At 36.5% G+C, this 20695-nt stretch overlaps 1 protein-coding gene across 3 annotated transcripts in view; it reads right to left on the minus strand.

Annotated features, from left to right (window-relative positions):
* The window catches only part of LOC149070815 (uncharacterized), an 84819-nt gene that overhangs the window by 18307 nt on the left and 45817 nt on the right, over positions 1–20695 (minus strand). For 2 of the 3 annotated variants that reach the window (XM_089248730.1, XM_089248728.1), the window contains exons 3-14: positions 16141–16310; positions 15463–15557; positions 15238–15327; positions 12818–12908; positions 9709–9921; positions 7286–7415; positions 7044–7156; positions 5033–5183; positions 3848–4916; positions 2197–2298; positions 878–1063; positions 40–702 (exon numbers count right to left, since the gene is read on the minus strand). In XM_089248730.1, coding sequence (XP_089104856.1) covers positions 40–702; positions 878–1063; positions 2197–2298; positions 3848–4916; positions 5033–5183; positions 7044–7156; positions 7286–7415; positions 9709–9921; positions 12818–12908; positions 15238–15327; positions 15463–15557; positions 16141–16310 — 3073 coding nt within the window. The remainder of the gene's footprint in view (positions 1–39; positions 703–877; positions 1064–2196; positions 2299–3847; positions 4917–5032; positions 5184–7043; positions 7157–7285; positions 7416–9708; positions 9922–12817; positions 12909–15237; positions 15328–15462; positions 15558–16140; positions 16311–20695) is intronic. The other variant, XM_089248731.1, reaches the window with a different exon arrangement.

The following is a 20695-nucleotide window of genomic DNA, read 5'->3' on the forward strand; positions in this document are numbered from 1 at the left end:
TCATTAAAATATTAAAAAAAACTAAGATGACATTTTTACCTGATCTAAAATTTCTGCCAGCCCAGGATCAGAGGACTGTGTTGTCTGAATAGTACCAGCAACAGCCAAGTTCGGGTCATCTACAGCCACAGCAGCAATGCTATCACTCAACATATCCCTGAGTCCCCGACTAGAATTCTCTGATGCCGTTTGGGCAAACTGAATCCCGAATGCGTTGGGCACTACTTGCTGTACAGATGATGTAGACGGCACAGACAGGGACCTGGACAGGAGTGTATTAGTGTCCATGCTACTGCTCAAGATCCTATTCAGGAAGCTTTGCTGCTGTTGAGGTGTGAAGCTTGTCTTGTTCAACAAGTTACTGGCGGCCTGGAGGTTGGCGGTTGGGTGCTGCGTCACGTGCCCTCTAGTGTCAGAGGTCACAACATCCTGTTGTATAGACGCCGATGTCAGCAGTAGCCGATTCGAGGTCTGGATGCTGAACGCTTGTGCACCACTGCTGGTAGAAGCTGCCGATGATGAGGTCGAGGATGCGGTGGTGTATGGAGTGTGGATAAGTTTTTTTTCTAGGTTCTTTGGCAGTCGCTCTTGAGGTAACTGTGTCATTATGGTGTTCACGATGCTAGTAGGAACTGAAGGAGGTGTACGAGGAGTCTGTGCAAGCATTGAAGCTAACATTGGATTTTGTCCAGCAAGGTGAGCCTTAAAAAAAACCAAAGAAAAATGAATTCTTATGTCACCAGGTACTATGTAAAAGTTTAATGCATTTATATGGATAGGAGACTCAACGACATGATTCTTAAGAAATCATAAAACTGGAATATATAATGAACAAAATGAGGTCGAAAAAAAATAAATGTCATATATATACCCATACATGGTTTGCACTTTGTCTTTTGTTAGGAAAATCGCTCGTGGAAACTGCTTTTCGCTTGTTAGAAACAGCTTCGTTCAAGCTGAACACAGCTGAAGAAGCAAGACTAGTATCCACATTGGACGATTTGAACCCGGAGTCCTCCATGGAGGTTACATTCATGATATCTACACTGCCCCTGTTTGACTGCTGGATAACAAAAAACATATTTCAAAAACGTAAGTAGTAAAGATAATCAAGTTTTCATAGGCATCATGAAAAATTTTGTATGAGAAAAAAAATCTACACATAATGACGCAAATAACCATCACATGCGATCAAGATAAAGTTTATCGTAGACTAACTGGTCCAGCGCGCGCGAGTAAACATTCAAGTACCTTTTGGTTTAACACACATTACAAATTTAAAGATAAACTAGACTAGTTACGCATATAAGTTCCTTTTCATTCATATTTCACCCTTGAAAAGAGGTATTCAGCTCGTGTATGGCGCCCGAAAAATTTCAAGCAGAATGTGATCTATAACAGTGGTTTTCAACCAGGGGGCCATGTGCCCATCCACCCCCGCAGTCCAGGGATATTCTAAGCAGGCCACAGGGGAAAATCAGGTGAAAGGGGGATACAGAGATGGGAAAAAATAAAGCTTTCAATTGAAATATGGTTTTGGGGGGGGGGGGAAATGCGATTGCTTTCAGAATGCAGCAGGGCTGTCCACAAAACCAGAGAATATCTTGACCCATGGGGCCCCATGACCTGGGGCTTACATGATAAGATCTGGTGCTATGATTTTCAAATGTAATTATGTAAATATGCAAGATGTTACTTCTAGTTAAATGTTAGGGCCCCAGAACATCACTTTACCAAGGGACTCATTAAAAGCCATGTATAAAACCCTTACAAGAAGGAAGCTCACTGAGTGCTAATTCAGGGTGATGTGTTGGGAGATTTGATTTATTGTGTAGGTTCATTGAATAGTCTCACATTTTACACAGACCTATTTTTCCCTCACATAATTTGGCTCTTGGGAGGAATGATTATCCACTTCCTCTGGATTCATGTGTGTTCCAGAGATCAATCTTATTTACAATGATCTTTGTTCATTATAAATTCAGTTCTGAGTAAATTAAATTTGATAAGTAGAAAGATCTTGCTTTTGGATGAAGGTAGGAAGCATAAGAAAAAAAAATACAGTCCAAAGGGGGGAAGCCATAGGCTGAAAAAAGTTGAGAAACACTGGTCTACAAGCCATTCATTTACATGGTTATCATACAAAGCAGGGGGGGGGGGGAACAAGCTCAACATTTTGTTTCGAAAAGAGCCTACCTGTAAAGTTCTCTCCGAAACTTCTGATTTCAGAAGTTGGTGTATTAAATCTTCAGATTTACTGGCAGTAGTAGCATCACCTTCATCGTTGTTATTCAATAGCTGTAATGCATTACAAAAAAAAAGTATGTAAGTTACATTCAACCATTGCTTGAATGATTGCATACATTCAATTTGAACGCATCAGTGTGATAAGAACTGTTGAAAGCTTGAACTCCCAACACATACTTTAACAAACTCATGATTATATACTCATGACTACTCCCTATATCAACAACAAACAAATCCATTCTGTAAAGACCTGTATAGTTAAAAAAATTTATTTTTTCGATACATTCACTTCTTTTCTAGGTAATATGTAGATTATTGAGGCCCGAGAGGTAAAGCACCTGTATCAGAAGAAACAGTGTTAATAGCTCGTATAGAAAAAAAAGGCAAATCAAAATACTTCAACGAGCACGGCCAAAGCAGGTGATAAGAGAGAAAATGTTTCGATTTTTTGAGATCCACACTTAATCAAAGATCATTGAAGAATTTCAGCATTTAAGTACACTTCCCTTACACCACGTGGTGGCCAAAAGACAGATTGCAATTTCCAGCCAATTTCCATTCACTGTTTTGTACAAAAATTCTGCACCTAACTCAAGTTCTGAAATTACAAATTTGTGAAGAAATCGGCTAATATGAAAATTTGTTCAGGTTTGTGTGCACTTTTCCAGGTTTTTTTTTATTTATTTAAAAACGGCTCTCACTGAGTATGCAATGAAAATACATCCCTCATTTTAGTCAATCTTGTTACTTAAAATAAATATTCAAATAGACCGGGTTATGTCAAAATCTGTTTCCCTTTCTCTACATCAAGTATTAAAATTTCAATAATATTGATCCAATTATACTTGGGTCGAACAGAAACGATTGACACAAACCCTCTCAGGTCGTAAACCAACTCTATACGACAGTGAAACACCAAAAAATTTACACGAGAATGTAAAATTTATCAGCTAGTGACTGAACAAGGAGAGTGGCTATTCTTCTCACAGCCGTCATTACAAGCATACACAGTAAAGATGAAAGGCGATAATCACAGCCAGCGATGGACATTAACAGTTTTTGGGGAAAAAGAGAGGTGGGGTTTTCAGGAGGTGATATTCATTGTCATATGGTGTTAGTGTAACAGAGACAAAACATCGTTCACAAGTTTAATAGTGGACAGGAAAGTACAGCCAAAGATATGAACACCACCCACAAGATATTGCGTACAGCAGCGTACTAGTTTGATCTAGCGAACAGGCACATAAAATTTGGTGAGCTGCACAATGAAACAGGATTTTCTTGAGGAATATTGTAGTTGATTATTCACAAAAATTCATGCAAGGTCAATGACTGCAACATGACAAGGAATCACTGGCTATTTATAAGCAGATGGTGCAGCAGCAGCAGCAACACCCACGAAATGGTTCGCCACAGTCATTCAGACACTCCCAGCCAAATGGCAAAAACATTAAGTTCATCTAATCAATATAATATTCAGTTTTTGTGAATAAACTATTTTCCATCCCATGACTGCATTTACATCAATCATTTCTGTATGACCTAAATATAATTGTATTGAACTTGTCAGACTCATATTAAATAATATATAAATACATACCCTTCGTAGCATGTTGTTGTCGCTCAGTCTTTTTTGTCTTTCTATATCAGGTTTATTTGAATTCATATTCAAGAGGCCAGCCATTCGGCTACCAATGTTCCGGTCACCAAAACTAGATCGACCCTCAGAAAGAGGATCATCATCATCTTGATTCAACAACTCCCTTAATATATTGTTGCTCCCAGAGACAGGAGCCTGGGGCACGCCCACAACAGCAGCAACTGGTCTGGGCACCTGGGAACGGTTTTCGAATACATTGGAACCGCGGTTCAATATTACGACGTCCTCATCCCTTGAGCTAGACTTTTGATTATTCAGTTGGTTCATATTGCTGTTCATGTCTGTGTTGTTGGTGGTACCACTGCTCTGCATTAATAAATTACGAAGTTTTTGGTTGGCTTGAACATTACACAGAATATCTTGTTTAACTGTTGCACTGTTTGGTATATTAGACACATTATTAACAATATTCTCTGCAGCAGACGCAGTCCCCTTTTCAGCTTTAGGCGAGACTCCAGACCTAGGAGAAACTTTCTCACTGATCACTTGCACAGGCGATGGGCTGAAGGAGCCACTGTTCCGGCTATACGGCGTCGGAACCCGTCCTGGGGTAGCCGGTGAAGAGTTTGCAGACATGCTTTGAACTGTAGTCACTTCTGGGCTGAAGGCACTGTTTGCTGACAACTGGCTGCTTTGCACCTTGCTCGTCGAAGCACTACCGATTTGAGCAGCCATCGTGCACACAACATTCGGAGCAGGGGAGGCTGGTTCCGAATCCTGGGCAATTGAACTGCCGTCCATATTCCATGCAGTATTCGGGAATATATCGGACATGAGGTCATTAAGCCCCAAATCGGTGGTGGTGGCGGCTGGGCTCATGGCAGTAAATGTACTACCGTATGATGTCGAGTTAGGAATTGATAGGGACGAAACTGTGATGGCCATGCCAGCACTAGAGCTTGGGACGGCTGATCCCACAGCACTTGTCGAGGCACTCACAAGGCTCGGTTGAGTACTGGATGTCTTTAGATTCCCATCAGCTTGAGCAGGCACTGGGTTATCACTTTCCCTGCAATTAAAAAGGGGAGGGAACGCTTTCAATGAAACTTGAATAATAAAGCATTTTCAAACGTGGGTCCTAGATAATTCTCAAGAAACAAAAAAAATCATGTAAACAAAAATAACCTTATTATCGAATGAGTCGACATAATAAATTCTTGTTCGTTCACAGACTGCTTGAAATGAAACAGTTTACTCTTTGTTTGAACAGGAACATAACGATCAGGACCAACTCGAAGCTTATAAATAACTGTGGTATTTGACGATGCTTGCAAGGCTGATAAAATAAAAGAAGAAAAAAGTTATCAAGACAAATAAATGTAAAGAAAATGGTTTAAAAAACTTCCATTGAAATCACTAATTTTTTTTCTAGATCAAAAACGTCATAGAGATGGAATAACATTTAAAAAAAATGCAAGTTTAAAGCGTGACATGAATTAAAAATAACATTCAGTGCATGGTCGCTTATTTTGGTTCGAACAACCCACGGTTCTCTTACGAGTTGAATGGGGTCACTATCCCAGATGCAACTAGGGTCACTGATTTGAAAATTCTCATTGACGAGCGGCTTAGGTTTACTGAACATTGTTCAACAGTGGTGAAAAAAAGCGAATAAAATGCTTGGTTTCATTTTAGAAAAGTTATGAAAGAACAGCAAAAACAAACAGACAATGCTTCTTTTCCCCATTTATGCTGTCCTTTCCAAAACTTCCTCCGATTTTTGAATTTTCATTAGAAACTTGGAATTTTTTCTTTGATAGCCTCGGGAAAGGCAGGGAAGAAAATTTTTAATTTTGTTATACACTGCATTTTCACTGTCAAAAAACTGGTACAGGGTAATTTTTAAACGCCTCTTGAGCATTTTTAAGATTACCATACCTTTATGACGAACGGTTGATAAGATAAAGGGCGCATTAGCACTTACAGGATATCCTACAGGCACTTACAGGAATTTTCATAGTAGTCTCAAAATTTCGAACCCTGAAAGTTTTGAGTTCAGATAATCTGAAGCCCTGAAAAATTGTGAATTTTCTTCTTAACGCACACTTCCCCCCCCCCACCGAAGAAAACTTCACCCCCCCCCCAGGAATGCTAGATAGAATGTAAGCATTATACAGTACTTTCAGTTTAAAAGGGATTAGGCAGCCCTATAATGAGTAACTGGTGTAATAACACATTGGACTCCCTTGAATGGACATAGACCATTCTAAATTTCGGGGGTCGATGAGAAAGAGGAGCAAGTTTGACAATTTTCTTCACAATGGTAGACAATGGCATTGTCCCTTAATTGCTTACGTAAAATCATTTGAAAAAGAGTTGAAAGCTATCAGTGTCTCACCCCGCCCCCCCCCTACTCTTCTTGATCATCTTCACGCCATTTTCAGTCATTTTTTTTACCTTACCATATGACATCATAAGATCTCTACTCTGTGCTGTTTGTTTGCTCCATGAGATGATGAATAACTTTAAGTAAAAGTTCTTTTAAGTAAAACCAACATTCAAAGTATATTTTTTATTGTTTTTTTCATATTCCGAGACGGTCTCAGGCTCATCCACCTCGAACTACGGAGACTACAGATGTCAATGTCAGTAGAGTACTGCTACATGCTCAACCTCTGAGCATTTTCTACACACATCTCATCTATCAAATTCAGCAGATTTTATAATTACAACTATGTCACCTCTTTAACTTGCAGAGCATTTTGGCATCGTGAGAATCAAACCTTGGTCCAAATTTCATGAATTTGCAGTGTTTTAAATGATTTTTTTTTTTAAATTGTGTTGCAACAAATAATGCATTAAGTGAGATAGCGTAAAGCAAGGGATACCTGTACAGCTAAAACTGTTGAATCTTGAAAAACCCCTTTTATAAACAATATGCGAAAGAGTACAATATGCGAAAGAGTAAAAAAACCCCTCAGATTTCTTCTTAACTACAAGAGGCATTGCAGTTGCTATAACGCTCCCTCCCCCACTTCTCAGGGAGAAAGTGAGAGATTTGCTCTCTTAACACAGCATGCAAATTAAACCATCAGTTTTTAAGTTTAAATTTCTGTCAACACTCCCCCCCCCCCCCGACTAACTTTCCCGTCTTTCACTTTGGTCAATGCAAAAAAAAATCCAAATTTCCACTCACTGTCTTTAATATGCTGGACAAACTTTGTGGCATCAGAAGGATGGCAGAGGTCCTGAAACTTACAGTCAACCAATTCCTTGCTCAAATACTGGCTATATGCAGCAGATACTCCACTATAATAATAACAAATAATATCGGACAAAATCAATTAATAACTTCAGAGCATGATTATTTTTGTTTCTTAAACTTCATACTTTGGTTAATAAGAATTCAACTTCCAACCATGAAATTACTCAACTAACCTCACATCAATAGCCGTGATTTTTCCAGTGACATCCAATCTTGTGGTAAACTGTTCAACTCCTAAAGAAGTTGGACTTTTCTCATTCGGTGGTATCCGCCTTGCAACGCAGGCTAATCGATTCTGGCCTTCTGAAATTGAGAATTAAATCTGTTAAATTTTTTCCCCCTCGTTTTCCACACCAACACTACATAATTGAAGTTCATCTTCTATTAGATTATACATGCATTTCAAAAACTCCAGTACATATACTTTTGAATGGCTAACATTTTTTATGGGCATAATAAGAAGCAATACAGATATGATGACCACATTAACTATATTTTACGGAACATAGCCATACTTTCCATTATCATTAGGCATCAGACTATTCTAAAGAAATTTAGTTTTTCAACGATGCTTCCATGAATTTATAATATTCATTGAACACTTTTGTTATGTTGAATGCTATTTTTTTTTCCTTCTATAAAATCATTCTTATTAACCAAGATTTATAGAAGCCATTGATTTTCCACACATTGGCAGCTTTTAGAGACAAATTGGGAATTTCGTTCACAACTGCAGATGCCCCGTATTTTCCAGAGTATTGATTCCCATTTTCTGTAACTTTCACAATACAATATGTTCAGCATAGCAATAAAGAGAGATAATATAGTGATAGAATCATCTACCAGCCATTTTACGATCAAACATGTATAAAAAATGGCTTTCAATGTGAATGGGCTGCCATGTTTATGTTCATAGATTTAGATGGCTTTGATCACCTTTCATACAGGCTACCATGCCTGGAGCAAGGGTGGGAAGTGACTAAGTCCATTTCGGAGCAGCCTTGGAGCAGCAAAATTCAGGAATCTGAGCAGTTTTGGAGCAGCAAATTCGGAATTTGAAGCAATTTTGGAGCAGCAAAATATGGGATTCGGGGCAGATATTTATAAATTGGAGCAGTGAAATTAACAAGAATATTTTCGTCAACCCTCAACCCTTTTCAAAATAAAACTGCACTGTCTTTTGTTATCAAACATCTTTTCATCAGCTTGATTTTTGTTTTTGGTGTTTTAGGCTTTTGACACCTTGTTTGAAAGAGCGGCTGTCATAAAATTTTTTACACCAGTCTATTTAAGATGATTTTTGCTTACTGAGGGCACTATTTGCTGCCTTGAACAGCAGCACTTCAAATGAGCTACAAAAATTTTATAAGTTTTTAATTTTTTTATACTTGGAAAGAAATTGTTGTGAAATGGGAGAGAATTTCGGAAGAATCAACTCGATGTTTGGCGATTCAGCACTCATTATCTGGCGAGATTGGCGATCTGAAACTCGTTATTTGGCTGAGATTGGCGATCTGAAACTCGTTATTTGGCTGAGATTGGCGATCTGAAACTCGTTATTTGGCGGAGATTGGCGATCTGAAACTCGTTATTTGGCTGAGATTGGCGATTTAACGCTCGTTATTTGGCGATATTGATGATTTAACACTCGTTATTCGACAACATTGGTGATTTAATGCTCGTTATTCGGCAACATTGGCGATATTCGGCAAAGTTTCTAAACTAACATTCGAAATTCAGCGGACATGCGCTTCTTACTTCCGGAATGAAATTTTTTTTCACGAAACATCGGAATTAACACAATGTTAATCGACTACGGTAATTTCTGCTGCTTCCAGTGATGACTTTTTTTTAAAACGGAAACACTCAAATTTGCACTTTCAAGCTGAAAGGCATTGCAAACCATCTTCAGTTCCACGATCACGGATAATATCGGGGTTTTGCGATGGAAATCCCGATCAGGGGCCGATAGTTTAAGTATAGTGGAATAAAACAAGCTCTTCTCGTAAAGAAACGTTTCTTGGCTAGCAGGAACAAAAATTTTTTGGCGTCCTTTCCGATATTCTAGGCATACTGAAGCGGAATTCGCTATTGGAGCAGGATGGCACAAGATATTAGTTTTGGCGCAATTGGCGCAGAGTTCCCACCCCTGCTGGAGTCTAGGTGGCAGAAAAAGCTCTTGCGATGTCGCAAGAGCTTTTTCATGTAATAGGGATGGGTGGGCGTTGCTTTCAAAAATTAAAAAAAAAAAAAACAGAGGCAGCAAAAACAGCAATCTCAATATTTCTTTTCTTCATTTTTTGAAGTCTTTATTCTTTTTATGTTGATGGCAATAATTGAAAACCAGCAAAATTGGATTCAAAGTCCGGAAGCCCTGTCAATGTTGCGAAATCCGACATTGCCAGGCTAAATCCTGAAGTTAGCAACTCCGTATATGTAGTCACAGAAACTACTACTCAAAAAATGAATTGAGAACTAGTTTTATGACTTATGATCAAACCAAAATACTAACAAATATACATTTATTCCCCCCATATGCTCTGCCAATAATACCATACAACTAACTTAAAACGAAGCAATAAAATTAAATACAGACCTGACTCCTTTTCCCTGTTTTCCTTGGCGAATGGGAAAAAGACAGCAGAGACCTGCATGTTCTCGTATTGAGCAGCCACACTACTTGAGGACTGCTTGTCTTCCATATTTGAGGCACCATCTGCACTCTCCGGTTTCATAAGAAATCGACAATTGAACGATCCTCTCTTGCCAAGTCCACCAGTTGGTTCAGTTGCCCAATTGGACCCATTACCTGGAATGAAGGAATAATTGCAAAACTGAATGGAAGTGAAGACGACAACTATGAACAAATTTTATGACAATTTGAATGCTTGAGGTGAATCTAAAAAATAATAATTGAAATACACTCTCCCTCTTTTTAACCCTTTCAGACCCTGGAACCACAAATGTGGCGGCTACCTTTTCTTACTGTAGAATTTTTTCTTTTGACCTTAGCCCACGCACATAGTGGGGCAACCAAGAGGTATGAGAGCGTAGAATAAAAACTAGTGACAAAAACAATTCTATTGTTTTGTTTTACAAAGAACATACTTCAGAGGCAAAATGAATGAGAGAAAGAGGCCACTCAACGAGGTGTGTGGCTTGAATAAAAAAGTTTGTTTACACCTTAATCTGATGCTTTTTGCTGTCCACTGATTCGTCCATTTTCTCCTTTTCTTTCTCTCATTAAAAGAAAGAGCTTCGGCAGAGGGATTATCATCACACCCTTACATTTCAGAACCCCTCCAGTCATTTTCTCTATCCTCTTCACCATGCACAAATCTATATATATAAAATTGATTTTCTGTCTGCCTGTGTGTGTATGTCCTCTATACAAATCTACAATTTTAGATCTATCGTCGGCGAATTTTCCATATATACCAAACGGGACCAGACTTGTGAACAATAGGCTATTTTAAAAGTTCGTCAGAGCTGGGCAAATGCCCAAAATGGGAGAAAAACTGTCAGGCAGCAATGGTTTCTCAGCCTCAACAATCACTTTCGGAATTTTTATTTCAGTTACTGTGGTTCCCTAGCAATGCGTTTTAGACGTACATATGCCTTTACAATGGTTTGCCATATTTTCCCCACATTCAGCCCGAAAGAAACACAGTGTTCTTAGGAAAGGAAGTGTCTGTCCTCTGTAGTTTAATGGCAGAACATGCGCCCAAAAAGTGCAAGGTTGGTGGTTTGATTCCCCACAGAGGAATGCGACTTTTCTTTCCAATTATCTTCTCTTGGTATCCAGTCACCTGTACTTCATACTTAGCATGAAAAGTAGCTGAATTTGTCACAGAGAATTTGCCAACTTGGCGTGTACTTTGATTATGGAAATCGTGTTAAAAATCTGAAAAAATAAAGATGAATACAGCGGAACTTCAGTAAACGAGCAAAAACTTTGAACAAATTTTGATTTGGTTAACAAGTGGTGATTTGCATTACAAGCAAAAGTTTCGAGCTTTGTTTATTTATTTTCACGTTTTCACAACTGAAATGATGGTTTTTGCTTTCTTCCATACAGGTAGTGGGGAATTGCAGGTAATATTTTACCCTGCAGTCTCCAGTCAGTATGCCTAACTAGAAAAATTAACACATGTGTGAGCGCGACTATTTACAATACGAAAGTGGATGTAGCATTGTAACTATGTGTATATGCACACGTGGAGAAAACTGTGAGATGATTGCATTATTGGACGTGACTTCGAGAGGCTAGTTCATGTATAAAAGCCAACATTTGTCTAAGAGACCATGTTCCTTACAGAAGACTATGGGACTAGAGGTGCATGGAAGTGACATTCGAGAAATAGTGGTAGAATGTGGCCATAGATGAACTGATGGATTCCCTTTGCACTCAACAGCAAGAGCTTATGGAGGGTATCTCGTCTGAAAAAAAAGAGAAGTGAGGAGGCTGTAGCAGTGTGTGAGCAATGAATCTGTCCAACAACAATCCAATTTCTCATTCCAAAATTACATTGTTGGAAGGAAATCCTAAAAAAGAGGCAAAAGCAAGTGTCATTGGATAGGTCTCTTCTTAAAGTCACACAAAATGGAAAAAGTTTTCAAACAGAGTCTGTAAATTGTCTCAAACACAGTTGCCCTCTTTTTTTTCGTTGTTTGGAGTAACTTAATTTGTAAACATTATCTCATTGTATGTTTATTTATGGGATTAATATACAACCTCTGACAATAAAGTTCGGTGAATGAAGTCAGATCGGCCAATCTGGCAACACTGGCAAAGCAAAACGCTGCACATGCGTAGCGACAGGTGTTAACCATCTGCCACCACCTTTGTTCAGTTGAGCGTCGTTTGCGCTCCGTGAAAGACTTGTTTTACAAAGTGCTTGTTTAGTGCGTTGGTTCTTAACTGAGAACAGGAAAAGGAACAGGAAAATCCACAAGGAATTTCTACTGAGGGAACGACAATGAATGCTGCAAGGTACATTGAAATTTTGACCCGTTTTATGAAGCGTCTACGCATCCAACTAAACGTGACGAGGCTTTTGAACTCCATCCCAAAAGAAGACTTCTTGCAAAGTTTCCAGGACATGTATAGATCTCAGCAGTGCATAGTAATGGGAGGTGACTATTTCGACAATGTAAGGTAACTTTCATTAACATTTCATCTACGTTAATGTTACAGGACTATTCACCAAACTTTGTCAGAGGTTGTATTATTACATTGTTTATTATACATCACGGTGTTGCACATCATTGATTAAATGCCACTTTTCTTAGTCATTTTTATGTTAATGAACAATTGTAGAACAAATTATTCGAGTTTCCAATATTTCTTATGCAAATTTGATTCAAATAACGAGAGATTCAGATCATGAGCACGTTGGCAGAACAAATTAAACTTATAAACCAAAGTTCTACTGTATTGGTTTCCAAGTATAAAAAATGTATAAAAACATTTTGAAAATTCCAAAAAATGAATGCTTAGGTCTAAAAGGGTTTAAAGTTTGGACAGTTCGTAGAGATCCAACAACAAATAAGCAACAAAAACTATTCTGAGCAAAGCCAAAAAACATAGCAGAATGTATGACATTAAATGACTGAATCAATAATAGTTCTTGTTGCAAATGACCATACAAAAAGCTAGAGCATTCAAATTTAAATAGGTATAGAAGAAAAAAAAAGACAATTACCTAAAGACATCATAGGCAAAAGATTACTACTAAAACGAGCACGGTCACTTGGATGAATTATGTTGTATATAATTTCGTCCACAATTTCATCCTAAAAGGAAAAAGAAAACACTCAATTTACCTCTTTCAACAGTCACTGATTTAATATTTCACAAAACGCTTCGGAAAGAAAAAATTCCTATAAATAAACCTATCTGATCTTAAAATACAGAATATAACAATAATTTTTTTCTCAAATACAGTGTTCTTTATAGAACCCAGTCACTGGGTGGACTTGGCAATGCAATTTTAGTTAACTGGGCACTATCATTATACCAGGGTTTGACAAATCCCAGGTAACTAAAAAACTGGCAATTGGTACCTAATATTTTGTGTGTGTGTGATTACTAAATAAAAGTCTGATAAAAACACGAAACTTGCGGAATTTATATCAGCATGTGTTGTCTCAACTTGGAAAGGGATCACCAAGTCCAGGAAAAATATAAAAATAAGTTTTTTTTTGGACTAATTTTTCGAAAAATAATTCTTAGCTCAAAAAATTTGACTGGCATGTAAATTCTTTTCCGATTTGTCAAAGCCATGCATTATACATATTTTTATATACTGGCCATCTGAAATCTTTAACCATACAATATGCAAACGCCTCCCCCCCATTGGGGAGGGGGGGGGGGAGAACAGAGCAAAATGCAATATTGTGTTCATAAGAAGAAAACGTTCAATGCATGATTTAGTCTTAGTACAGTTTTATGCCTCAGCTTATGAAGATAATTCGTTCCAGAGTCACATTCCTCAGATGTTCTCATTGATTTCTATGAAAAATATCATTCAACTCAATCTGGGTACAGCCCAAAATTTCAGAAAGATAAACTTCATAAAAACACCAAGAAGCACTATAAAAAGATCAAAACTGAGTGAAAGCTAAGCTGAACAGATTCAAAAGTGGATGAAGAATTTAAAGCAAAATCAGATACCAAAGATATTTTTATTTTGCACCATGTTTGTAACATAGTCGCGTTCATGGGTATCTTTTTATGTGATCTGGTCAGCTCATATTTGTCTCACACACACAAACAGAAAAATAACAGCCTAGAATATCTAGATCATTCAGTTTGATGTCTTACACTGAGAGAACATTTGCACTGAAAAAAGCCTGTCCAGACTCTTTATTAAATACATTTTTCCATCCTAGCTAAACCATTCATTTTACATGAAATGACTGGAAAGCTTTCTGAAGAGAAATAGAGGTATAACTGGTGTAAGTGTTTATTAGGCAGACATAGAGTCTGCATGTAGAGACAGAGAGTGCTGATTATAATCAGGCTGAAGTAACAGTAGTTCTGGTAATGATTGGCATGAAAATTCAGCTCACAACACAGCTGTATTATGTTATGAATCCCTATTCACCAAAATAATCATTAGGCAGAATCCATATTCCTTAGCCGAGGTAAGAATACAGTGAAAATAATCTTTACCCACCAAAAAAAACAGATATCGCTATACAATGCAAAGTTTTTAGAATTTATCTCCAACATGCCTAATGTAAGAAAAGCTCACCAATTCTTAGAAAAGAATATTGTTATGGTTCTTCATTATGGACAAAAAATATGCTTAGCATCGAAGAAATTTGGCAGGTGCTTATTATTTTTTCCCTCCAAGACTTGTCAAGCTTTGTTCTAGAACAAGATGAACTAAGCCACGCAAAAGCAAAAAAGATCACATGTGAACATGAAAAAAAAACCGGTCTTTTATAAACCCAACATCCTATTTTAGACCACAGCAAATAAATAAAACACCTTAAAGTACCAAAAAAGCTAAGCTACTCATCAATTGGACTAGTCTTACTGACTTGCCGCTACGGTAGTCGAGTGGTCATAATGACAGACTCGCGTCGCGAGGTCCCGGGTTCAAATTCCACCGTCACCACAGCGGTGGTCGGCTGAAGTTGGTTTTCTGTGGTTCCCAACTTCAAGGCACAAATGCGAGCCGATCTCCCCTTTAAAAAGTCTCGCCACAGACAGAAACAGACCTACAAACAGTACAAATGCAATTCAATCATAACATATCACTCACTTCATTTCTGAAACATAGATAGCAGCACTGAGAAATCGAACACAACCTTACGTACGCACTCAGATTGTTAGGTACACACACAGTTACACTTCCGGCACAACTCACTAGGTAGTAAATTGCCCATAGATGGTGATAGACCCGAGTTGTCCTAACAAAAAACAAAACCGACCCAGAAAAAAAAAAACCTTACTGACTTGACAATTTCTCTAATCCGGAATTTACCATTCAATTAGTGAGTAACATGATAAGACATGGGCAAAACAAACATTGGCTCAGCAATGTGTTATAAAACCGCAAGACAAGACTACTAATGCTTCTTTAGTATATACTTTACTAAATGATAAACTTACCTGAGTATATTTTAGAAACGATGTAATATTTTCCGAGACAAATTCTATTTTCCCATCAATGTTTACAACAAAGAGAAAACCATCGAGAGCCTGGAAGAAGAAAGGAGAAAAATTTGCACATACAAACATATACAGAAAAATACACATATATATCACATGCATATCGTTTTTTTTTGTTTTTTTAAAAATTCTGATTTTGCATCAAGATACAGAATCAAAACTAACCTCTAGCAAAAGGGGTCCATAAATATCGTGGGCTAATATAGTAGGCTTGCTTGACGAGACCTCACTTTGCTGCAGCTCATCACTCTGTCCAGGTTCTATAAAATAAATAACCAAGCAAACGTGAGACGAGAGAACTTGATACATATTCATTTTTAGCATTTTTACACATATTTCAAAGACATGTGCTACCTGTGGTGCCCCCTTTTTATGTAGATGTGCGAGTTAGTTTGTCCCATGAATCAAGAACAACCCTGTATTGATTGATCTCGCAATATTTTTTTTTGAGAAAAGTTATGATTCTTGAAAAGCAACTTGTGTGCATCAATTTGTTTCAAATTTGGCAAGACATTAAAAAGAAACAACTGAAAATGTTGGAAGAAGATTATGGAAAACAACTGTAAGCTTCTCCACAATGTTAGGAGTTGTATCAGCTGTTCCACATAGAAAATGATGCAAAACCTGGGGTCTCTTGTTCCCATCATATTATGATGTTTTAGTGATATCGTGTATCTGTCTCGGCATGTTATCACCAGAAATTACTTTGATTGATCTTGCAATTTTTTGTTTCGATTGACTTAATAAAATGCAGTAACTGAGATAAAATAGGTTAGAAACTATACTAATAAATGAGACACCATATCTAGTGTTTAGAACAGTGAAAATAAGTATAATAACCACCTTGTTTGATTCGACGGATCTGATTAACAGTTTCCTGGAGTATGGCACATTTGTCTGGTTTGGCAGAAAGGGAACTCATGTCAGACACGCTAGCAGAAATAAGTTCTGCCAGTTCCTCAATATAAATATTCTCTTGTTCTCTGCGACGTTTTTCATTAAGGCACTTGTTCCTATAATGTCAAAGCAAGTTCATAAAAAAAATATTCCTTTATACACAGGACAAACAATAATGTTCATCTTTTCCACAGGTGTTCATCTAAATGTTCGTAATTTACAACATAGATCCATCAGAAAATTATACAGTGGAAACTCGATAACTGAAATCCTCGAGAGGGAGAGGGGTTTGAAAAATATTGTTACAATTGGTGTGAAGTTGGCAAGGCAGGGTCGCTAAAAAAAAAAATGATTTTTTTTTAATTTTCAGCTTGAAATATCAACTTGTGAGGAATAAAACATTACCTAATTTTTATTATATAAACAGTTAAAGGTTTAAATGTTGTATCTTCGAAAATATGACTGAACAATATCAAATTCTAAAGTGTACTTTCCACATATAGAAATGACTAACATTAATTTTTTAGACAATATTGAAGTCGTAAATACTAAAACAAGTACATAGTCATACATGAAATAGACATTTATTCATATACATAAAAGGAAAAACTTGTATAAAATTTCTGCTTTCTTGAGTCTCTTGAAAAGAAACAAGCTTAGCTGCATTTTCGTCCGATAATCTGTTTCTTAAAATTGATTTTACCATGCTCTACGTGGAAAAATACCCTTTCTACTGAAGCTAATGAGGCAACAACTGTAAAAATTTGTACGAGTACTTTTCTACAACATTCCTTTTTGAAAACAATTGAAATTTATTCCACCACCAGGTCTGTCTCTTCACCTATAAGTAGCATCTCTTTTTTTTTTTTACCTTTCTACTTTTACAATCAAACAAAAAGCAAAAAAAAAAAAGTATGTTTAAATGAGCTTCAGCAATGAAATCATGCAATTTAAATCAGTTTTTTTTTCTTTTAAAATTCACGTAGTTTGAATCAAATTTTTCAAAAAATAGTGATTAATTTTTAAAAAAATCATGTGATTTGAATCAGTTTAATTAAAAAAATCATTTGATTTAAATAATTCACTACAACCCTGCAGCAAGGTATCAAATATTTTTCATCTTCAATTTTCTAAGAACCATTTGTGTATTGAAGATAATAATTTAATCTAATGGTCATAAGACCATGTCCTTCTAAGGTGGAAAAAAACACAACTTAATCGCTGAAAGACCTGTTGTCTACGGATCAAAGGTTAGTCAACATTTCCAAAATGGTTTAAAAAGTTTCTTCTTTCCCATTTGAAAAATCTTCAAGTTAGCTTCGCGAAATTTTTTGTCATACACACCTTTGTTGCTTTTGTAGTCCAACCCAGTTTCCAAACAGAGGGAAATAACTTCACCCTCCAAAGCATAAGGGCATCTTTGACAAGATGAAGCAAAGAATAGTTTAAATACAGTGCAACCGTGATAACTTGACATTCATTATTCCCATGGCTGGCACAATACTAAATTCAATGGAGGAAAAACCTAATCTACCTCAACAAACGGGAGCCGATTCCAACTTAAGCCGAACATGATTTATACTGCGTTATAACAAATTCATTTTCAGAAATTACCTGTGTGTTGATCAGTTTGACAAAGGTTACAACATTAAACTCCTGTGTGTTTCAAAAATTCTGCTTCATTGTTTCTTGATTGATACGTGTTGAAGATTCCCTCACACCTTTGGGTAGGGTTACTTCCCGTTATTCCATTGATTGGAACATAAAAATTCAACCTATAGACTACGAAAGAGGGATTTCTGAAATTTTAACACAAGAGGTGGGGTCGAGAAAGGTAGACTGAAATGTTTCAAGTGAGAATGAGAAAAATTACAATGCTCATTCACAAATAACAGATCTCCCAGCAATCAAGACATGCTTTTTCTGCCAGATTCAAGATTATCCTCAACACAGAAACCTCTAATAAAAAATTGCATATCTAAACATTTTATGAATACTCATATGATGCATATGTAGATGATGGAACAAAAATATTGCTCAACAATGTACAGGCACACATATGCATACATAAATGATTTTTAAAAATTGTCAAAGATGAAATGAAGTAAAACCTTGCCAACTTGACATCCACTTAAATCTACATGTTTTTTGATCCCTTTCGAATATCGAGTTATCAAGGTTCCACTGTACATGAGAGAAATGTTGTAGGATGTGAACCATGCAATCAATAATACCTTCAGATTTTTATTCAATCAATGTGATAATTGTTCATAAGAGAAAGTTCAATAAGAAATTTCAAAATTAGTAACTTTAAAGAACGCACTGAACTCTTGAACTGAAGTACCATTTTATATAAATAAAATACTGCCAATTAACCACAGCGAAAGAATATTTGAACATGCATAAAATCATAGCATGGTTCCTAACAAAAGCTGCTTGATCATTCCACAAGTTCTTACTGCATCAGGGAAACACTTTTTTTTGCACAGATTGCAGCTGTGTAAAGGTACATATAGCAACTACATCAGCTAGTTTCTATATGAACTTACTTTAGGAATGTTTAACAGAAGCTATATGCAGGGCTCCCACTCTGAAAATTTAAAAAGTAGGACAAGGGGGAGGGGAGAGGAAAAAAAACAGAAAAAACCATGTTCAGTCTTTCAACTCTCTTCTTCAATGCACATTAAATTATGAAGACACTAACATTTTTTAAGAATGACACTCCTTCGATACAACTTTCTAAAGCACAATGCAAAATTTGTAAATTACAGGGTCCAATGTAAATAAAGAAACTGGAAGGTTTTACTGTACTATCCATCTTTTTTTAAAGGAACATGCTTCTTTCTTAAAGGGAATTTACTGTTGGCAATGACAGTGTAATTCATTTTTAACAAATGAAGTACTTTCATTTCTATTCCTTTCTGCTCTCCTCACAATATATATATATTAAATTTTTTTTTAGAATCTTCCAACGTGTAGCGTCTGTCAACACTCTTCGACAATGCACACAGCAAATTATGAAGATATGCAAGTTTTTTAAGAATGATGCTCTTTCGATACCACTTCCAAAAGAAAATGTGTAAATTATAAGGCCCAATATAAATACGTCAAGGTGAGGTGGACCAGATAGTTTTACTGCATTGTCCATCCCTTTTAAAAAGGATTTGTTTAAAAACCAAAATGACTTGGTAACAAAAATAATTTTCGGGCAAAATAAGGGTACTAGCAACCACACACAGGTAGTTTTTCTGTCTCCCTTCACAATATATATTATTATTTTTTATTTTTCTTCGAGTCTTCCACAGTCCAGTCTGTCAACTCTCTTCAACAATGCATGCAGCAAATTATGAAGTATAAGAAAGAACCACTTCCAAGAGCACAGTGAAAAATGTGTAAATTACAACGTCCGATATAAATAAGTCAAGGTGGACCAGATGGTTTTACTGCATTGTCCATCCCTTTTTCAAAAGGATTTTAAATTTTAGCGCTCAAAGCCAGTGTAATCATTTTTGACAAATGAAGCAATTTCATTTCTAGCTTTTTGTTGAGCATTGTAAATATTGTTTATGCCTCAGCATGTCCTAAAATACAGAAGACAATTGGGCACCATCAGAATCATAAAACCTAGAATAGGCCTATGCACCCAATTGCTTTGTTATGCAAACTGTTATGTAACCTATACATAAAATTTGCACCATAATTTTGAATGATGAATGTTACTGTTATAAGACCATGAAGTAAGTAAATTTCTTTTTTTTCAACCAGGAAGAAGTTTTTAATCATTACTCTATTTGTTGCAACCCTCAAACTAACCAAATAAAAAATTAATAAACCAGCAAATGGTCCACATACACCCTAGAAAGTATCACATTTTACCAAAAAGTAGGAATAGTAGGACGAATGGGAGCTCTGCATTCATTATATAATTTCCATTGTAGCGGAATTTGATTCTAAGAAAAAAATTACTTATTTATGTTCTAGATAATTAAGAGAAAGAAGTTAAACGTCAAAAATAACACAAAGTAACTCAAATAAATTAGGAATTTACTTTTTTTTACATAAGTTTTACTTAAAATTTTTGAGGCAAATAATACTTTTATTTATACAAGTAGTGTAAGGAAGCCGAAAAAAATATCCCCTATAAATTATGTGCATGCAATGCTCGATTTTCCTATCCAGAAGCATGTGCAAATCTCCCAGCTCCCCCAGAATAGTTTAGTAGATATTTCCATCTATAAAGGAACCATTTCAAAGCATAAATAGGCACACACACACATAGCTGCCAACTTTGGAGAATGAAAATTAAGGAGGTTTCCTCGCAGATTCAAATACTGTACAAAAATAAATGTGAAAGGAATTTTTGAAAAACAATGCAGGGATTTTTCCCTTCGCAAAAACGTGACATCATGCTCGTAATTGCCAATGTAGGTAAAATGACCTGTAATTACTACTCTCAAATGAAATCTTGCCAAAAAAAAATTATCGTACCCGAAACTGGACA

The sequence above is a fragment of the Pholcus phalangioides genome, unplaced genomic scaffold (assembly GCF_987345545.1).
Source record: "Pholcus phalangioides strain wild (caught in Gottingen) unplaced genomic scaffold, Ppha-v1.0 ptg000020l_1, whole genome shotgun sequence".
Taxonomy (NCBI): domain Eukaryota; kingdom Metazoa; phylum Arthropoda; class Arachnida; order Araneae; family Pholcidae; genus Pholcus; species Pholcus phalangioides.